Source organism: Salvia splendens, unplaced genomic scaffold, assembly GCF_004379255.2.
Source record: "Salvia splendens isolate huo1 unplaced genomic scaffold, SspV2 ctg1106, whole genome shotgun sequence".
NCBI lineage: Eukaryota > Viridiplantae > Streptophyta > Magnoliopsida > Lamiales > Lamiaceae > Salvia > Salvia splendens.
Window position 1 is genome coordinate 33872 of NW_024598653.1, and position 21238 is coordinate 55109.

The 21238-nt window shown below is 36.0% G+C and overlaps 3 protein-coding genes, 1 long non-coding RNA gene and 1 pseudogene across 4 annotated transcripts; all 5 read left to right on the forward strand.

Annotated features, from left to right (window-relative positions):
- LOC121788642 lies at positions 1–360 on the forward strand. The gene is made up of 3 exons (XR_006047885.1): positions 1–58; positions 153–218; positions 314–360. It is a non-coding gene; the product is annotated as an uncharacterized LOC121788642 (long non-coding RNA).
- A 154-nt stretch (positions 361–514) lies between these two features.
- On the forward strand, positions 515–3248 carry LOC121788646 (polygalacturonate 4-alpha-galacturonosyltransferase-like; the record flags this gene model as incomplete). The annotated part of the gene is made up of 4 exons (XM_042187276.1): positions 515–861; positions 953–1310; positions 1871–2458; positions 2638–3248. Coding segments are annotated over 4 exons (1569 nt in total), but the record flags the coding sequence as incomplete, so codon positions are not given.
- A 3893-nt stretch (positions 3249–7141) lies between these two features.
- LOC121788648 (bifunctional nuclease 1-like) lies at positions 7142–10924 on the forward strand. The gene is made up of 11 exons (XM_042187277.1): positions 7142–7416; positions 7984–8291; positions 8444–8614; positions 8712–8761; positions 8855–8911; positions 9002–9067; positions 9173–9247; positions 9592–9710; positions 9970–10061; positions 10320–10379; positions 10453–10924. Exons 2-10 carry the CDS (start codon positions 8000–8002, stop codon positions 10370–10372), a joined length of 975 nt encoding a protein of 324 aa, XP_042043211.1. The 5' UTR covers positions 7142–7416; positions 7984–7999; the 3' UTR covers positions 10373–10379; positions 10453–10924.
- Positions 10925–12196: 1272 nt separating this feature from the next.
- LOC121788645 (phosphatidylinositol/phosphatidylcholine transfer protein SFH12-like) lies at positions 12197–13847 on the forward strand. Its single transcript, XM_042187275.1, has 6 exons — positions 12197–12396; positions 12602–12935; positions 13017–13094; positions 13170–13271; positions 13364–13413; positions 13503–13847. The coding sequence occupies exons 2-6, from the start codon at positions 12792–12794 to the stop codon at positions 13618–13620; spliced, it is 492 nt and encodes a 163-aa protein (XP_042043209.1). The 5' UTR covers positions 12197–12396; positions 12602–12791; the 3' UTR covers positions 13621–13847.
- Positions 13848–15545: 1698 nt separating this feature from the next.
- Positions 15546–18491, forward strand: LOC121788650 (annotated as a pseudogene).
- The last annotated feature ends 2747 nt before the right edge of the window (positions 18492–21238 follow it).

The window sequence follows — 21238 nt, forward strand, 5'->3', positions numbered from 1 at the left end:
CGCCTCTTGGAAAGTAGCTGGGAACAAAAGGTCTGCTGATAATGCCACTTCAGCTGAGGTCAGCATCATCATAATTTTACTTTAGTTAGGGGACAAATGACATTAAGATCACAGAATTATTAAATTTATTTTTCTTACTTTTGTAACTTAAGGTCACTGAGAAGCTTTGAAGACCAAACAAGAAAAATCTAGATTCAAGGAGGAACATACTTCAAATGGTATAGGTTTTTCTGCAAAATATGCATGCACATTGTTTGATTTTGTTGTTTCATTTGAATTAGATGTTTGATATGACTATCATTTTTCATTACAGAAGATAATTCAATTTTCTTTGAGACACCAGCTAAATTGGCTCGACGAGTAAGTCCCTGGACTGGATCCTGTCTACTCTCTTTATTCATTGTTCTCGAAAATCATCTGATCCTTTCACTGAAGAGTGACAATGTTATAAAAATATTATTCTACTCCTGGTTTTTTTGCCCATATTACTATATTCATGATTCACTGACTGTGCAATAACTCTGCAGCAACTGAAGAAAAAAGGCTTGAAAAGCGTGCTGCTGACATGCTAAAACAAGATGATGAAGTGACTGTAAAGCTGGAAAATGCTGCCATTGAGCGTTCTAAATCAGTGGACTCTGCAGTTTTAGGGAAATATAGCATCTGGAGGAGAGACATTGATAGTGAAAACACTGATTCAACTATACGCTTGATACGTGATCAAATGATAATGGCAAGGGTATATACAAGTCTTGCAAGGATGAAAAACAAGACTGATTTGGTCAATGAGTTGCAGAATCGGCTCAAGGAAAGCCAGCGTTCTCTAGGAGATGCAAATACTGATTCTGATCTGCATCACAGGTAATGGATGTTAACATTGTCTATGTTTATCAGCTGAATGCTAAATTCCTGTATCTATGTATTGTGTGAACATCAAATATACTTATGGCAGTGCATCTGAAAAGATTAAACTGATGGGCCAAGTGCTGTCTAAAGCTAAAGAGGAATTGTACAACTGCAACCTGGTCACTGGGAAACTAAGAGCCATGCTGCAATCTGCGGATGAGCAAGTCAGGAGTCTGAAAAAACAGAGCACATTCCTTAGCCAGCTAGCTGCAAAGACAATACCAAATGGGCTTCACTGCCTGGCCATGCGCTTGACTATAGATTATTACCTCCTCCCACCTGAGAAAAGAAAGTTCCCTCGGAGTGAGAATCTGGGAAACCCAAATCTTTACCATTATGCCCTCTTTTCGGATAATGTTCTTGCTGCTTCAGTAGTGGTCAACTCAGCGATTATGAATGCCAAGGTATAATATCCTACTGGTCTATGTTTTCTCATGCTACTGGTCTATGGGTCTAGTGTCATCTTTGCTTTGTAGTATTAAGATAGTATCTTGGCTATTATCAAGCAATATTACTATCAATCTTGTATTATATTTAATTGGTAAAATGCAGTTTGAAGTGGTCTACATACGGAGATGCTTGTAGAGTTGTAGGTCCATTTGGCATGTAATGTCTACAAATCTACTTGAATAAACATACATTGCCATAAGGTTGTGTATCCATAAGAACAATTGCTGTGCAATTTCTTACGTATAGTCACAGATGCATGCATGTGCACAGAACTTATCCTTAACAGTTGCTTTGTGAATAGTATTCTAGTGCACAATATACATGCACACACCTAATGTTTATCCTGCCACTATTGGTAAACATATATTATGTTACTATGTACTAATATGTTGTTTGCATGTAGTGATAAGTAGCGGTGTTTTCTGTTCAGTCTGACCCACTGCTGCCAAACCAAATATATGTTTCTTGACATTTTCTTCTACTTCTTAAGAAAAGCATTTTTCTTGACTTGTAGGATCCTGGGAAACACGTTTTCCATCTTGTTACTGATAAGTTGAACTTTGGTGCGATGAATATGTGGTTTCTATTGAATCCCCCGGGTAAAGCTACAATCCACGTTGAAAATGTAGATGAATTCAAGTGGCTGAACTCATCATATTGTCCTGTTCTACGTCAGTTGGAGTCTGCTGCTATGAAAGAGTACTATTTCAAGGCGGCTCATCCCACCACACTATCTGCTGGTTCCTCTAACCTGAAGTACAGGAACCCAAAGTATCTTTCAATGCTTAACCATCTAAGGTTCTATCTCCCACAGGTCTATCCAAAATTGGACAAAATTCTTTTCCTTGATGATGACATTGTTGTTCAGAAAGACTTGACTGGGCTTTGGTCGGTTGATCTCCATGGAAAAGTTAATGGTGCAGTTGAAACATGTGGTGAGAGCTTCCATAGGTTTGACAAATATCTGAACTTCTCCAATCCTCACATTTCTAAGAACTTTGATCCAAATGCTTGTGGATGGGCATATGGAATGAACATGTTCGATCTAATGGAGTGGAAGAAGAAGGATATAACCGGTATATACCACAAATGGCAGAATATGGTATGACTTGTATTCTTTTTTTCTCTTCTGATTATTATCATTGTTTGTATGTGTACCATTGTGAGTGTATGAGTGTATTGGTTGGAGGAGGGGGTGACTTTGTGGAAGTTTTGTGGAGTAACATAGTATATGAGAACAAAGTTTAATCCAAAGTTCATTTGTTGCTTTGTTGTTGTTAGAATGAAGACAGGGTGCTGTGGAAGCTTGGGACTCTACCTCCAGGTCTGATTACCTTTTACGGGCTGACTCATCCACTCGAAAAGTCATGGCACGTGCTTGGTTTGGGTTACAATCCCAGCATTGACAAGACAGACATAGAGAATGCAGCCGTTGTACATTACAATGGGAACATGAAACCATGGTTAGAACTGGCAATGACCAAGTATAAGCCATATTGGACCAAGTATGTAAAGTACGACCACCCATATGTACGCAACTGCAAACTGAGCGAATGATGAATCGTTGGAACAGGCTGATCAGCAAGCCGGTATAGCTGGATTAAATCTGGTGAAGGCAAGTTCCTGCAATTGGAATGTCTTTAAACGAAAGATTAAACTCTTAGCAGCTCATCCTCGTTTACTTGCTCACGGAAAATGTGCTTGTTGTTAGATGAGGATGATGGAGTTGCTAATTGTATTCTTTGAACACCCTACTTAATGTCTAGATGTAAGATTTAATGGGACTTAGGTATTTATTTCCTTGTGTAAACTTGTCATTGTGGTTGTGGTTATGGGTAGCTATGAAGTGAGGGAAACGAATTGAATAAATTCAATACTTTATATTCAATTTATTGAGTTTTTGTCGTTTATGAAAATAATTTGTGATAAGATGAATACTCCATGTGCGAGCGAGCGAGAGAGAGAGAGAGTTATTTTAGTTTAAAAGGTCGATGTACTTCAGAAATGTTTTTTGGGCCATGTATTTGAGAGTGTATGTGCAACATTGTGCATATTTGGGCTAATATTGTCATAAAAAAGATAAAAGATTAAATCATTATGACTATTATTTTATTATGTAATTCCATTTTCAATATGGAAGATGCTTATTTTTTTCTATATATTTTCATATATTGAGATAAGAGATTCCATTTGAGTATGCCATGATTAAATCATCCTATAAAACCTATGATTTCTTTTCCTAAAGTAACAGTATTAAAGAGTATCCAAATTTATATACTCACTAATGAAAATTTAAGCATGAAATTATATCACTAAAAATTAAACTAAATTAAGAGTTATTATGTTTATACAACTTATGCAAATTTATTTTTCTCTTTGCGATGAGGAATGTAATTGCACATTTAATTGGGGGAAGTGGAGCGTTTGAATGTTTTTGCGCATTTGTCCAATCATTTAATGACGAGTTAATCTGTCAAAGTTTTAACTAATTAATAAAGTTGTGCTAAAAGCTACAATTATTAGCATTTGTATATAACAAGTCCAAAGATATGTTTGAACTTTTTTTAGTGCAAAGATGACACATTAATGGTTATATATATTCGTAGTAGATCTTGGATTTGCTAGTCTTCAAATGTGAGAAAATGGGTTGTAAGTTAAGGGATTTGGATCCTGTGTCGTGAAGAGAAGCATAACAGAGGTGTTGTTCCTAGCAGCATAATACTCCCTCCGTTCTATAGTAGTGGAAGCATTTTTTTCTGGCATGAAAATTAAGAAAAATGTGTGTAAATAAAAAGATAATAAAATATGAGAGAGTAAAAAGTAGAGAGAAGGAAGTAAGAGAGAAGGAAAAGTAAGTGAGAAAAAATGTGTTGACTTTTACTAAAAAGGGAAATGACTCCACTACTATGGAACGTACCAAAATGGTAAAATGACTCTACAACTATGGAACGGAGGGAGTATTTTATTACTCTCTCCGTTCCATAGTAATTGACACACTTCATTTTTACCATAAATGGTAAGTAATTCGCTTCACTCACATTTTATTATAAAACCAATATAAAAAAATGGGTTCCACATTTCACTAACTTTTCTAACCAACTTTTCTTTACATTTCTTAAACTCCGTGCCACCATCAAGAGTGACAATTATTGTGGGACAAAGGGAATAAAAAAAGAATTTGATATTTTAATATTATAATTTATAAATTAAATATTAAATTGCAAGGAACATAATATCACGCTTTGCTTCTCTCTACAGCAGGCGATTCAAACCTTAAATTAGAAGAAGCTTCAAAATTGGGAGGCACCATAGTGAGGAAAGTTTTTGGGAAGCATGTTTTCGTGAGGAAGCACTGAGTGTGTGGAGCTTGTTTGCCTCCTCACTCGATGCACGTACATGCTACTCTTGCCCAACACGCATAGCTCGGACGCGTGTGTAGCGTGCTGCAGTTGTGTGATTGGTGTTGCGTGCGCCATATATTTCTTACTTTCTTTGTGTGTATGCCTCCTCGCTCGACGCGCGCACATGCTACTCTTGCCCAGCATGCATAGCTCGAACGCGGTATTGCATGTAGAGTTGCAGTCGTTGTGTGATTGGGGTTGCGTGTGCCATATATTTCTTACTTTCTTTCGTTTTTCTCTTTTCCCCCTTCTGTGATACTCCCTCTGTTCACAAAAAATAGTTCCATTTGTGGACGGCACATGTTTTAATGAGAAATTTGTAAAGTAAGAAATAAGGAGAAAATGTATGTAAAATAAAAGAGATATATGTCATGTTTGGTTGACGGGAAAGTAAAGTTGACAATGAAAATGATTCCTAGGAAAGAAATAAGGAGAAAATATAGGTAAAGTAAAAGAGATATAGTTCATGTTTGGTTGACGGAAAAGTAAAGTTGGCAAGGAAAATGATTCATAGGAAAATGAGTCCCAGTAATATAATTCCTAATAACTTTTCTTTTCGGTGTTTAGAAAATATCAAGATTTTAAATTTTATACTATTTGATTTAAACACCAAACTAAAAATATACTCCTACTTATTATTTTTAATTTATAAATATTTATTTATAAAAAAGAATAATAATATAAATTTTTTTAATAAATTATTAATTACAAATAATAATAATTATATTACTCCTTATGTATTATTTTATTATTTTAAATATGGATTATCCATCATAATATATAATATAATTGTAATTATAGCTATATGGAGTATTATAATCATAAATGGTTATAATAATAAATATGATTATTATAATAATAATTATAATATTTACGGATATTATAACTGAATAACTTTAATAATTTTAAAATTCACTACGACTTTATTGATTAATATAAATTATTATTATATAATTATATTATATATTATATTTTAATTATTTAATAAATTATTAATTATTATTGTGATAATAACAAATATATATATATAAATATTATAATAATATAGTTATAATTATGATAATTTTAACTATTGTTATTTATTATACCGAAATTAAGTATGATTTATAATTTTATATCATTTTTAATACGTTGTAATTAATAATAATAATAATAATAGTAATAATAATAAAATTATACTTATATTGCATTAAATATGTAAGAATACCTAAGAAAAGTTGAGATTCAGAATCCTGGAAAGTTGTACTAACTTTCCTTGTTCTCGGGATTCTAATTACTTTCCTAGTTTGATAAAAAACTGAAATAATACATGAATTTAAAATTTAGGGAATCTGATTACTTTCCTAGTTTGACAACCAAATATGGCCATAGGGTAGTAAAAAATGGAATAAAAGAAAAAAATGGTTAAAGTATGAAAGTAAACTTTCCATTTTTAGAAAATAGGACTACTTTTTGTAGACATCCCAAAATGACAAGATAAGATTATTTTCGTGGACGGAAGGAGTTTTTTTTTCTTTTACTTTTCTGTGCAATATCCATTTTCCCTTAAACCGATTTTATTGTTTGACTTTGGCACACTTACAATAATTTTAATAATACAATTTTACTTGTAAAATAAATATCAATATAAGTAATTTTATTTATTAAATAAAGATACAAAATTTAAAATAATATACAAATAAACTACATAAATCTGAAAAAGGAAAAAGAAAAAGTGATATAGGACATAGGAGGATATTTGTAGGGCATTCGAGTGGGTTACACGCAGAATCAACTCCTTATCCATATTTTTCTTACACGTGGCACTCTTCTCTGCCATCTAACATTTCTTGCCGGCGGCGGTGGGGTTGCTGTCACCTCTTCCATGACGTCATCTCCTTCTTTCGGAGAATGACATTAACACCCTTCACAAAATAATCTTTTATTTTCCATCAAAAAACTTGTCCTTTCCATTTTAAAAAGAGATTAATTTAAATATAAATTGGTTTGTTGGTAGATTAATTGGGTGATAAGGCAATTACGATTCATTTTGAGTGGAGAGGAAGAGTGAGAAGAATTCAGCTAAAGTTGTAACCTATGGGAATTTGGAACTATTGATAACTACAAAACCTAGACTAATGCTTCAAGAATTTGTTTTTTATAGGAAAATGAAAAAGATTCTTCAAGAACATGAAAGGGAGAGGGATTTGAATAAAATATCTGAGTAAAGATATTTCTTTTAACCTCCATGAAAATGGAAATGGCGAAATGCTTACATGTATTCAAAGGGCACATCCGTCTTTGGCCACATTCCCTTAACATAAAGAGAGAGACTTGAAGAGAGATCAACCTATCGCTTGGAGTCATAAATATAATCTCATGATCTAATTTATTTTGTCAGAAAACTAAAAAAATCATTGAATCCTTATCTTCTTCTACACTTCTCTGACACACCGCTTCTTCTTCTTCTTCCTCCTCTTCTTCTTCTTCTTCCTCCTCTTCCAGTTTTCTCTTTTCTCCCATTGCTTATTAGTTCTTGAATCATCCTTTCTCCCTTCGCTCCCCTTTCCCCTCTTTTGCGTCGATTGTCTATTTTTCTTGATTTTGATCAAATAAAAATTTGATCTTGCGTAAAACGAGCTGCAGAATTTCTCTTCCTACCACTTTTGAGGAAGATCAGGTAAAATATCGCATACAGTTTAGAGAGATAGAGAGAGATTATTGATTTTTGTTGTGATTGATGGCCACTTTGAAATTGGAATCTAGTTGAATAGTATCTCTTGTTTTGTAAGTTAAAGGAATAAAGAGCCATGTTTGAATATTTTGGATTGCGATTTCTTGGTTTGATTAAACTTGCAAATCTGAGAAGAAACTTAACTGTAATTTTGTGTTCGTTGACTCATGTGATAGAGACTGATCTTTCTTTAGTAGGCTATGTTTTGTTGTTTGTGATGATATCTTTGTTTTATTCATGAACAAATAACTGAAAGATTGTATCTTTATTTTATCTTGTATCCACTAAAGCTAAATAATCTCATAAATTCATAATGTAACAGCCCACATAATGAAGACAGCTACTAGTATTTTTATGTGTTATGCTAATTCACTTTGAAAATTCTGTAATCTATGTAGATATATAGATAGAAGCTGCATTTGTAGATAGTATTTCCATTTCAATATATCACAAATTTTTAAACTGAACTTGATGGATTGTATGCTTGTGATCTTCATCAATGAACACACTCAGGTGCAAAGGATTAGAGATGGCTACGATACATGGCCCCGTAGTTTGTCCTGTGGTCCGTGCAAAACAAACCGGGGTGTGCTCTGTACCCGTCGATTTGCCACTGCTAAAAGCAAAGTTGATTAGAAGTGGATTCTGGGGGCTCAAGGGGCTCAGCAGCGGCGTGGCTAATGTCAGTTACCGACAGAATTTGAGGAATTGCAGACCAATCCGCTGTAGTTTCAGTTCTTCATCAGATGGTAATGGTAGCATGGCAGAAAACTTCAGTGAGAGTAATGCAGATTATGTAAATTCAAGTGTCGTTGAAGCCGGTAACTATTTTATGTTCTGTTTGGCTGCTTCTTGTGTGATTTGTGTGTTGAAATTGTTATTTATGTCACTGAGATGACTGGTTTTGATCACTGATAAACACAATCCACTTGAGAAATGCCAATAATCGGGCGTGTTTGAATGTTTCAAATAGTTGAGGTGAGAAGTGGCGCAGACGGTTTCGTGATCAAGATGAGGGACGGAGGGTATTTGAAATGTGCTCACAATAACCCTCAAGGAGGCCATCTGCCCGACTATGCTCCGCATCCTGCAATTGTCTTGAAGATGGAAGATGGAACTGGTCTTCTTCTCCCGATTATTGTTTGTACGTGATGTGATAATATTGTCATCAGTCTTATAGTGGTTGCATAATTAGCCTTTTGATTGTCTTTTATTCATTGGTGTCGTGGATTTTGTTTCAGTGGAGATGCCGAGTGTTCTCCTCATGGCCGCTGTGCGCAATGTACATATTGTATGTGCACACTTTTGTACTTTTTTAAACCACAAAATTTTCTCTTGCTCGAATTTCCTTCTTACTGTAGCTAATTTGTGGCTTGTCGTTCAGGCTAGACCAACTATGTATCAAGTGGTGAAAGATATGGTTGACAAGATGGGATATACAGTGAGTCGAAGACTTATACTATCTTCGACTTATCTTTACCAGAATCCGTTTCAAACGCTGGATTGCTTAGTGCACCTTTTTCTTTTCCAGGTGAAGCTTGTACGTGTCACCAAGAGGGTGCAGGAGGCGTACTTTGCCGAGTTACATCTTGCAAAGGTAAACTACCTTGTTGATCGTGGTGAAACTGTAGATACTTGGAGTTATAGCCAGGTTTTGTAGTAGTAATACTTTTTACTGATAAAATATTTGTGGTGATTGAAGCTGGATAATGAAGCTGATACCGTATGCTTTGATCTTCGTCCCTCGGATGCCATTAACATAGCGGTGAGATGCAAGGTAATGATGAAAATTTACAATGGGGCGAGTCCCTCATCCGTTAATAAATTTGGAGGAGAGTATCATTTTTTTAATAATGTTTGTGCTGAACCTATTGGAAGCTACAATTCTGCTTATGTCAGTACCTCGTAATATCGTATAGACATTCGTAACTTATTGTTTTCACCATCTGCTTAATATGTCATGGACTAAGCACTCAAAGCTCAATGTCCCTATCTTAGGATCCCCTGTTGTTCATAAATATTATTGTAGGAGTGTATAGTTTTGATGGTGTCTAATTAAAGTAAGTAATATGAGACACGAATCGACTCATATTGTGCTCGTGGCTGTTATCAAATTTACAGGTGCCTATACAAGTCAACAAGTTGCTGGCATATAGTGATGGTATGAAGGTTATTGAATCTGAAAAGGTGTTGGCTCAAAGTTCATCATCAGAGGGTCCGTTTTTCACTCAACTGGATAGGTAATAAACGTGCCTCGGCTTTGTTTTGTATTCACAGTTTCAGGTAAGATTACCACATTACACTTCCGAGGATGGATATATTTAGTATCCCTAGAAAACATATTAAGTTTCTTATGGATGACTCTTCTTCGTACAATTTAGAATACGAACATACTACGGAAGATTCTTGTTGTTACCACATGAAATTCGAAAGATTGACTACTTCTCTTGAAACGAGTTTTCTAAAGGGTTCGTCCTACTTCTGTTATTGTTGATGCAGACCCACAGGGCAGCCGTGCATTCAGACCAAAGAATTCAATTTCGTGCGCAACATGCTGATTGCCGCTGTTGAAGAACGCTACAGGGATGCAGGTATTGCTAAAGGGATTTTCGAGAACATCTAAATCATATCATATGCTCCTAATCCGAGTGAAACTATTACAAAACTTTTTAAGCACGTAGTTTTGAGGATCACTGACTAAACTGTTGGTAGAGACGAAGAATTTTTCAGTTCTTAAGCTCGATATGATCCCATAGCTCGTAGATAAACCCACAACTTAGAACTTAATCTAGTTTGTCTTAATAAAAAAGAATGGTGTATCATAACATGATTTCGACTGTTTATTGTAGCGTTGTGGAGAGACAAGCTGACTCAGCTTCGGGCCAAGAGAAACTGGGCATGATACACGGGTCAGTATCGTGTTCTCTCCATATGCTCGTCCCGTTGCAATGCTGAGGTAGTTCATTCTGCTTCTGGTTTCAGGTACTGCAGCGGGATAGCTTCTGTAAATAGATATCACTGGTCAGCCAAATACCGAGTAATCAACTGTGTTTGGCCCTTCATTTAAGTTTTATATAAAGCTCGCTCCGTGTATATTCGCTCCGTGTATAGATGAACTTCGTTATGTTCTGATGTATTCCGTATGTTCAGACATTCAACTCTTCTGCGCTTAAAGGCTCATATCCTCATCTTCTGATTCCATTCGAATAGATTGTGTTGCTTCCGTGCCTGTCTGGTCCAAATCTTGATTATTTTTTCTCGAGAGGAAGTTGTTGCATGATAAGACGACGAAATGCAGTTTAGTTCAGTTAGTTGAGTAGACACCCCCTCCAACCAATAGGTCGAGGGTTCGAATCACTTTAATCACGAGTAAATGAGTTGATAGTGAAGAGTCTGTATGTTCATATGTTCAACTCTTGCGCTTAAAGCTCTTATTCATTTTCTGATTTCATAAGAATAGATCTTGGAACAATTATAAGATGATGTTGTTTACCTTCTTCAGAGAAGTAGTTGTATGATTAATTATAAGATGAAGAGTTGTTTAGTTGGAACAATGGCCCCTTTCTAATTAATAGGTAACTAATTTGAATTTTACCACTATCATAGTAAATGATTTCATAGGTCGTGAGTTCGAGTTACCACTATCGTAGTTTAGTTGGAACATTGGTCCCTTCTTCATCCGTATTGATAGTTTTTTAAGAACTTCATAATTAAAGATGTACTGAAATTATTTTTCAAAAATTGTTGCCACCCACCGATATTTTGACCATTTTTTTGCTTTCGGACTCTGCAAATATGTTTTATTGAGCCTTAAATAATCACATAAGAAATATATTATGCTGCATGTTAAATCTGAAACGATCTTTCGCAGAAAATATAATCTTGTAGTGTCTCAATTTTGTTGAATGTATTCAATTACATAATTATTGCTCTTATGGTACCCTTGGGGGCTTTTCTATTTGGTTGCATTGAATTGTGTTATGAATTGTGAGGACTTTACACACCTAAATAGGCTAGAGATTAATTACATAAGGAAAGATTTACCTTAGCTACAAATCAGGAAAAATATTCACTAAAATCAATCTTTAATTAATCTTGTGATTTCTTCCGGTCTCCTTGATTTATATCCAGCACATAAGACACCATTTAATTGACCTAAGAGTTATCATTCTTTATAATCAATTAATTGAACCACCGTTTGCAACCTATAATTTGGTTTCATCACAAATGTAATTGGAGGCTGTGTATTACTTAGTTTACATTTGTATTGTATATTGGAGGAAATGAGTTTGAATTTGAGTTTAGCATAAATGGTTAGAAATGCTCTAAATTTTCCACTGAGTCATGAGCACATGTGCACGCACATGGTCGTTGTATCAATACCAATCTATCCACATGATTTTATATATTCATTTAACTATTTTGGTAGGTAATATCCACTAATCATCACCATACGTTTTTGCATGAAAACGACAACATAATATTAGTAGGAGTATTAAATTATAACTGTTCGCAAATGAAATACAAATGGAACTCTAAGACGTTACGTTATTCGGTTTCGCAGAGAAGCATATTCCCGCCAAAAAGGCGAATCCCACACCATCAGCTTCGCGACACGTGGCTCCCGGGCCCACCCCCGGCCATGATAGTCCCTAGCCTCCGCCTTCTCCTCCTTCATTTCTCTCATTTTGTTTCTCTTTTTAACTTTTTTGGTTTCTTCTAATCATCGTATTCAAAATCCTCAACTATTTCTCGCTATCAATTTACTTTTTCACGATCGATTTGTGTTTGTTTCTCATACTGTTAGAAATTCTACTCAATTACAATCAGCAGATTGAACGATTCTGCAAAAAGGAGAAGCCAGAAATGCTGCCTGAGACGCTTGCTTGGAGTCAAAATCTCACCACCGCCGCCGCCGCTGTCAAGGTAAATTCAACTTGAAATTTTCTCAACTAGTCACTCTACTGCACATTTAATTCGTTGAAATTTCACATAATTCCAATTTCTGATACTCCGCAAAACAGAAATTTCGTTGAATCATGTTTGGAGCACGTTAGATATAAAGAGTGTTTCTGTGTGTTCACGATCGATTTGTGTTAGTCTCAAAATTCTGTTCAATTATAATCATCAGACTGAAGGATTCTTCAAAATGGAGAAGCCAGAAATGCTTCCTGAGACGCTTGATTGGAGTCAAAATCTAACCACCGCCGCCGCGGCTGTGCGAAGTGAAGCGATATTACCCTCACGGTTACCATGGCGTAGACAGGCGGGGACGGCCTGTCTACATCGAGAGATTGGGGAAGCTCGACGTGGAGGGGCTCATGAAGGTCACCACACTCGAACGCTACGTCCTGTACCAAACGCAGCAGTATGAGAAGACAATCAAAGTCAGATTCCCTGCCTGCTCTGCCGCTGCAAACAAACACATCAATAGGAGCATCGCCATCCTCGATGTTCAAGCTGTGGTAGTAATTGATCGAATCCCTTCTCTATTAATTCTCTTCGTTTATCAAATTAATTAATCTGGTTTTTTATCACATGTGCAGAGTTTCAAGAGTTTCACTAGTCCAGTGCAGAAGGTTCTTCTGCAGCTGCGCAAGATCTTCAACGATAACTATCCTGAGGTATACAACTCAAAAAATGTGCATAGTTTTATTTAATCAGAGGCTTTATATGTTCATTTTGGTGGTGATTCGCAGACGCTTTCTGAAATGGTGATTGTGAATGCCAGCCCTGGCTTTAAGTTGCTTTGGAACGTCATCAAGTGCTTCCTTGACCCTCATACAGTGTCCAAGATTCAGGTACATACGTTGCCAAGTGCTGCATCAAACCGCTTGTGCATCTCTCTCTAGTTTATGAGTGAAAAATGGTGTTTTTTGTGATGCATTGTTAGGTTATTGGCAGCAAGTATCAGAGCAAATTGCTTGAACTGGTTGATAAAAAGTCAGTGTAGCTATCTGTTTGTACTTGTATTGTACTTGAACTAGTCCAGTTTTGATGATTTCGTCGAACATATTTGGATTTGGTTCCAGCGAGCTGCCCGATTTTCTTGGGGGGAGCTGTTGCTGTAGGAATGAAGGAGGGTGTGGGTGTCTCAACTCAGACAGAGGTCCATGGAAACACACATCTGTGGCTTACACTGGAGAGTGATTTATAAGCTATGTTTTGCTGGGCAGGGCTATGGCTTGCTTGATGAAATATAGTTGTTGTAAATGTATATAACAATAGTATATAAAGTAAATTCCACCAAGGTCAAGGGGTCATTGGTTTGGTTGATCCTCACAACTGCATTAACCTTGAGGAACAGCATATTATAGATTGATCATGTGTTGCCCTTCACTGACCTTTCTTGATATTATGGTTATCTGATTGTTCTATCTTGTGCAACTTACTTTTCTATTTCCCTCTCTCTTCTGAGAAAGAAAATTCCATCTTCTTGTGGTTATAACTTATAAAGGAAGTACTAGAGCTTTTATGGTAATTGATTTTCCCTTTATTTTAATATAACAAATACTATGTCTTGATATAATTGAAGTTAAACTTTTGTCCCTTTTGTGCTGCTGGATGAATGCTAGTAATAAATAGTGGTTGGATGTAAATGCTGCGTTACATGTTAATAGTAGTATGCTAGTAATAAGTTATTTTTTCACTTCATTTATTAAGTTAGTACTCCTCAAGTTAAGTTCCATCTTTTGATTTGTGTTCAAGTGGAATCATTAAAGTTGATAGAGCAAGATAAAGAACTTCAAGAATTGTGGTTTTTGTTTAGTGCAAAAAATAATATCATTAAAAATTGAAACATAAATAAAAAGTGAATAAACATCTAGTTATTCCCTTCAGTCTCATAGTTAAGGCCTTTTTTTACATGAGATTTAAAAATTTATATTTAAAACCACATAACTCAAAACTAAAAAAACTTACATTGTTGGAAATTTACTTAACATCGGATAATTCCCCGTCAATATTAACGAAAATGGGTATAACGTAATCCATACCAACCATACCAGTATTAATTACATGTTGTATTATAATACCATTTCAAACCATACGTCCATACATCATACATAAACTATTCACTATCTCATTATTTACTTTTGAATTTATTCTTATTTTATGAAGTACTAGTAAATTGATTCATAACTTATCAAATACTATAATTAATTGATTAGCCTATTTATTAGAAATTGAGCACCCCCTTGAAAGATCGCATAAGAGGGGAGGATTAATCAATTTTATATAGATGAGATAAGATCATCACCAAGTCAATGTGAGACATATTTTATAGATTTTAACACGCATTCGTAAGTGTGAGTCGAAATGAGACATCGGACTTACTTCACGTGAATAGACAAGACAAGAGATAAAAACCATCATTGACTTGGGTATGCTCTAATACCATATTAGAAATTAGTCATTCACCCCCTTAAAAGGCTTCATAAGAAGCGACCGTTATCCACTCTTATATAGATTAGATAGGATCATTACCAAGTCAATGTGAGACAGATTTTAGAGATTTTAACACGTCCTCGCATGTGTGGGTTGGAATGACATACATATGAAGTGAATTAACAAGATAGAATTTAGGGGCGTGCTAAATGTTTAAATTTTGTCCCATATCAACTTGGTAAAGATCTCATTTAAGTGGATAACCCTCCCTTTTATGAAGCTTGTTAATTGAGTGAGTAACTCATTTCTAATACTATAAATATTGATTCATTGATTAATATTTTTTGCATGATTGGATCAACAATAAACTAGTAGTAGTACATTTGTTTGCATGCTTCGATGGTCCGTTTCCAAAGAGAGACCATTTATAGATATGAAGAGAATTCACAAGGTAAGAATTTAATTGCCATAAGTATTACTATAATTATGGATCTAGATTAAAAGTCTCATCAACCCGACTTAATACATTAATCATGAAATATAATTGCCATAAGTATTACTATAATTCACAGTTTAAAAAGCCCATTTTCAATGGATCCACAAAACAAATGGAAAAGCCCATTTTCAATGGATCCAAGTTACAATCAAACACAAACCAAATGGAAAAGCACACACTTCATACTAAAAATACAACCAGTTCCACTGTTACTCAATGCTCATTTCAATCAAGAATATTTGAGATAATGTGGGCAATTCGCAGAGCCTCCAATCAGTTCAGGTAGATCGCTTTTCCTCAAATCCTATCCATCCCCGTATTGATCGTCTGAATCCATTTTCGATTTGTGTTCTTTGTTCTGTGTTTTGTTTCTTCTTCCAGTCCACTGCCGCGTGTTCGATTTGCTTACGGAATTTGGGAAGTTTTCATTTCTCCTTTGCATTTTCAGTGCGCTGTCTCATTCCCCTCCTGCCTGTTTATTTGATTTTCAGATTATTCACTATAAACCATTTGGTAAACCTTGTTTTGTTTGGGTAATTTTTTTTTCTTAGTGTATGGAGCATGTTTTAAATTCAATTAGCTTTATTTCACATTCATCTGGATGGCCTCCGTTTATTTTATTCTTGGCTGCTTGCTTACTTCAAATTGATTATTGTCATAATACTCTGTGTGTGTGGGTTGCAGGAACAAAGGATCACCTTCAAGGTCTGGTCGAGTTTTCCGTGGGAAAACGGAGTTTGCAGGATGTTGTTCAGAGACTTCTAATGCTGCAATAATTGCACCTCATGAAACAATATTTGATGGGTTACTGCCCTGTATGAAGTATTATAGCCAGTCATCTGGTTTCCAAAGTCGAACAGGGGAGTCCGAACTTTTTTCGTCTCAGGTTGATGCTAATGGAAATGGAGAGGACTTAGAGGATGGATTTTCGGAGCTTGAAACTCCACAGGACTCAGTTGAAGAAGCGGCTTCTGTAGACGAGAGTGATGATGGTTCAGGCTCTGGATCAGAGCTGTCTGAGGATGAAACTGAAAGAATTGGACACACCTGGTTCTGAAACTGATGAAAAAAAAGGGTGCATTAACCAGAGCTAAAGCTTCATCGGCGATGTGTAAGGCTATACTAGCTGCTCCAACCTCACCAGTAAGCAAGGTTTTGGAGAAATGGGTTGAAGATGGTAAGGAAGTAACCAATCTGAGGCACAATTAGCAATGGATATTCTTCGTAGACGGAAACTGTTTGTCAAGGCCTTGCAGGTAATATTTACATAGTCTGAATGATATATAGATGGGCGCTTTTTCTTCTTCAAAGAAATAAAATATTATAATGAAATTCAAAATAGGTTACTTATAAGATTCATTGATGAGGGGTGTTCAGAAACTGAAAGCTCAGAGGGCCAAGCTTCATTGACCATTTGCTGAGAAAAGAATTTTATCAATCTATTATCTTTATGACTGATCTTTCCCCCCGCATTCAGCTATAGCGAGAAAACTTACCTGAACTATCTAGATCTTCAGTTAGTTCTAGGCTATCTAGTCTGTATTTATAAGGCTGTCACTTTGTTAGACATTATCATTCTAGTGTACTTGGCTTTCAAAATTTTGGTTGAAACACTGGCATCTATAATAATTTTCGTTCTTTGCTCAGAAGTTGTTCGGTTCTCTCAATCATCAAATATTTTGAAAAATTGGCTAAATAATCGAGCTTTACATTTTGTTCTTACATACACATTAAATTTCAACTTTATTGTTTCCATCAAATCATTATGATGTTCTCGCTTATTATATCTTTATCTTTTGCAGTTGTCAGAGTGGTTGGAATCAAGCAAACATATTGAATTTACTGAGGCAAATTATGTTTCTCGTGTGGATCTAATTTCTAAAGTACATGGCATATTTAAGGCAGAAAATTACGTTAAGCATCTTCCTGAATCTTTTAGAACTGAAACTGTTTACCGCACTCTGTTGGCCAATGCCGTGTCCGGCACAAACGTGAAGAAGGCTGAGGAGTTGTTCAACAAAATCAAAGATTTAGGACTTCCTGTTACGAGTTTCTCTTGCAACCAGCTGCTGCTTCTGTACAAGAGAGTTGATAGGAAGAAAATTGCTGATGTGCTTCTGCTGATGGAGAAGGAAAATGTTAAACCGACTGTTTTCACTTACCAGATATTGATTGATGTGAAAGGGCAGTCCAGTGACATTGAGGGGATGGAACAAATAGTTGAGACGATGAAGGCTGAAGGGCTGAAACCTAGCTCTCAAATCCAGACATCCTTGGCGCGTACTATGCTACTGCCGGATTAGAAGACAAAGCTGAGGCTTTGTTGAAAGAGATTGAAGGGGATGGTCTGGAAAAGAATCGCTGGGCTTGCAATTTAATGATGCCTATCTATGCTTCCCTTGGAAAGGCTGATGAGGTTGAGAGGATCTGGAAATTCTGTGAGTCCGATCCATGGTTGGAAGACTGCGTATCTGCAATCGGAGCTTGGGGGCAGCTCAACAAGATAGAAAAAGCCGAGGAAGCCTTTAGCAAACTGGTAGAGAAGGTCAAGAAGCCGTCCACAAAGCATTACACCGCTCTGCTAAAGGTCTACTCAATCACAAGATGCTGACGAAGGGGAAGGAACTTGTGAACCAAATGGCCAGCGACGGATGCCATCTTGGGCCGCTGATTTGGGACTCACTTGTGAAGCTCTATGTGGGTGCTGGAGAAGTCGAGAAAGCTGATTCCATATTAGTGAAGGCCATAAAGAAGAAGGTTGGGCAACCTATGTTCACTTCCTTCCTTGTCATCATGGATAAGTATGCAGAGAGGGGAGATGTGCACAATACGGAGAAGATATTCCAGATGATGAAGGGCGCCGGTTACGAGTCACGTATCCGTCAATACCACTCGCTGCTCCATGCGTATGTGATGGCGAAGAAGCCGGCATATGGGTTCAGGGATAGGATGAAGGCTGATAATATCTTTCCGAATAGAGCATTGAACAGCGAGTTGCGGAAACTTGATGCGCTGGGGAAGTCGCGGTTGGATGATCTGCTGGAGTGATAGTTGTTTGGATGATTGCTGATGAAGTTAAAACTGCTAATGACTTACTGTTTTCCTCATTATTTATATTAGGATTGATGGTTTTTCTGGATGATTGCTGTTAATCAGTTTGCACAGCCTAAATATCTTCTCCACAGTGAAGATCGTGCAATCACGATGGCCAATTCAATCGTATGCGAAATTCTAATTTGGTTTCATTATCAGTGGGGATATTGCACAGAAATGAGTATTTTTGCACACAATCCAAAATTTTAAAAACCTTGCATGGTAGGCAATTTACTTAAAATCAGATAATTCCCCATCAAATTTAAGGAAAACATGGTATAACTTCATTCATTTATACAGTCATCCTAATAATAAGTCACCACACCAACCATACCATACACCAATTAGTTACGCGTCACTTTATTGTATTTAATTATTCAGCAAGCCACACATAGATACACCTACCAAACATGCATACAAAAATCAAACACTAACGTCCACTTATTAATTAATATTTATGAAATTTGATCTTGAATTCAAATTAACTGTTACGTGCTCTTTCAAATTTTCAGTTCTATTTATCTATAAAAAGATACTACTTATATCTAAAACACACAATTGTAAAGTAAAAAAACAGAATAAAGTAAAAAAAATACAGACTTAACTATGAGAAAATAATAAATTTTCATTTATAAAAAAACATAGCTTATCCAAGCGTAATATCTATCGTGTTAGGAAAGTAAAGTAGTTGTAAGACCATCCACAATAGGCGCCCAGCGACCGCCCAGCCGAGCGCCGGCGCTGGGCGGTCTATTGCAGCCGCCCAGCGGACGATTGGAGAGAGAAACCGCGCAGCGCTGGGCGGTTTCGTGGCGCTGGGCGGTGCGCTGGGCGATCCGCTCGGCGCTATTGCAGCGCCCGGATCGCCCAGCGCGATTTTTTTTTTTAAATTCGAATTTTTGAAATTCGAATTTTTAAAAAAAAATCAAATAAAAAATATTATTTATTTATAAAAATTTTTTCTATATATAAAAATCAATTTTTATAAATAAATTTATACTAGAAATTCGTAATAGCCCATATATATTTAATGGGCTTGCGAATTTATGAAACTCATTCTTGGTTGTCTCTCTTTTATAGAGACATCCTTGAATGTTTTATGTTCCACTTTCGATGTGGGACAAACTCATTCTTGGTTGCCTCTATTTTATAGAGACATCCTTGAATGTTTTATGTTCCACTTTCGATGTGGGACAAACTCATTCAAGGATGTTTCTCTTTTATAGAGAGATATCCATGAATGTTTTATGTTCCACTTTCGATGTGGGACAAACTCATTCAAGGATGTTTCTCTTTTATAGAGAGATATCCTTGAATGTTTTATGTTCCACTTTCGATGTGGGACAATCTCATTCAAGGATGTTTCTCTTTTATAGAGAGATATCCTTGAATGTTTTATGTTCCACTTTCGATGTGGGACAAACTCATTCAAGGATGTTTCTCTTTTATAGAGAGATATCCTTGAATGTTTTATGCTCCACTTTCGATGTGGGACAATCTCATTCAAGGATGTTTCTCTTTTATAGAGAGATATCCTTGAATGTTTTATGTTCCACTTTCGATGTGGGACAAACTCATTCAAGGATGTTTCTCTTTTATAGAGAGATATCCTTGAATGTTTTATGTTCCACTTTCGATGTGGGACAATCTCATTCAAGGATGTTTCTCTTTTATAGAGAGATATCCTTGAATGTTTTATGTTCCACTTTCGATGTGAGACAATCTCATTCAAGGATTTTCTATAAAATTGTATTTTAAATCATGTCATTTTTATTTTTTTAAGATTTTAATTATGTCTTTTTTTTATTTTTTAACTTTAAGTTGTAATGTTATTTTAAATTTTCATTTGTAAATTTAATTAATGTAATTTTTTTTAATTATGTAATTTTTTTTAATTATGTACTTTTTAAATTTTATTAATATTAGTGAATTTTCCCGTATATGTCTCGTAAATTAAATTTCGTATATTGCGTTATTGTTAATTATTGCATTTTGTATATATTTGTTAATAGTGATGTGGATAGTATGTGGCTAGGCTATGGCTGGGCTATTGCTGGGCTATTTGCTTGTTTTGATGATGTGGCAGAAGGATTTTTAGTGCTGATGATGTGGCAGTGGCTAGGCTATGGCTGGGCTATTGCTGGGCTATTTCTATTGTGGATGGCCTAAAATCCTGCTTTCCGCATATTCCCGCCAAATGACGCAGCACCAAACACAGTCACTCACGCCACGTGGCTGGGCCCCGCCGCCACTCTCCCCCTTTCACCACCGCCTCTCAACAAACCCACTGCGCCATCTATCCTCTCCCTCGGATTTCCCTCCCTCCTCCGTCGTCTCCGACAATGTCTAACACCGTCGATCCACTCTCCTCCACTCGTGAGTTATTCAATCTAAATTACTTTGTTCGTGCTCTGGTGAATCGTGTATTTTTTTCAATTATGGTGTGTCGGCAGAGGAAATGTGGTTTAAATTTGATTCGTACTCAAATTTCTGTTTTGATATTAATCGAGATCAGGTTGATATCTTAGTCTCTGAGCGTCTGCATCTGTGTTGTTTTTGCTCCTCCCTTGTATTGTGGAAATTGAAACCTAATGTTGCTCTGGTAATATTGGTAATTGATCATTGATTTACATTATAAATAATCATAAACTTGTGAGGTAGTATAAGGATAATTCGAGTGATTTTTGTGGCAAGCACATTTATATATGTTCAAAATTCTGAAATGGTAAAAACTCTTTTTGCGTGGTCAGGTTACTGTAAGGATGATGACACAAACACATACCAGATCCTGAG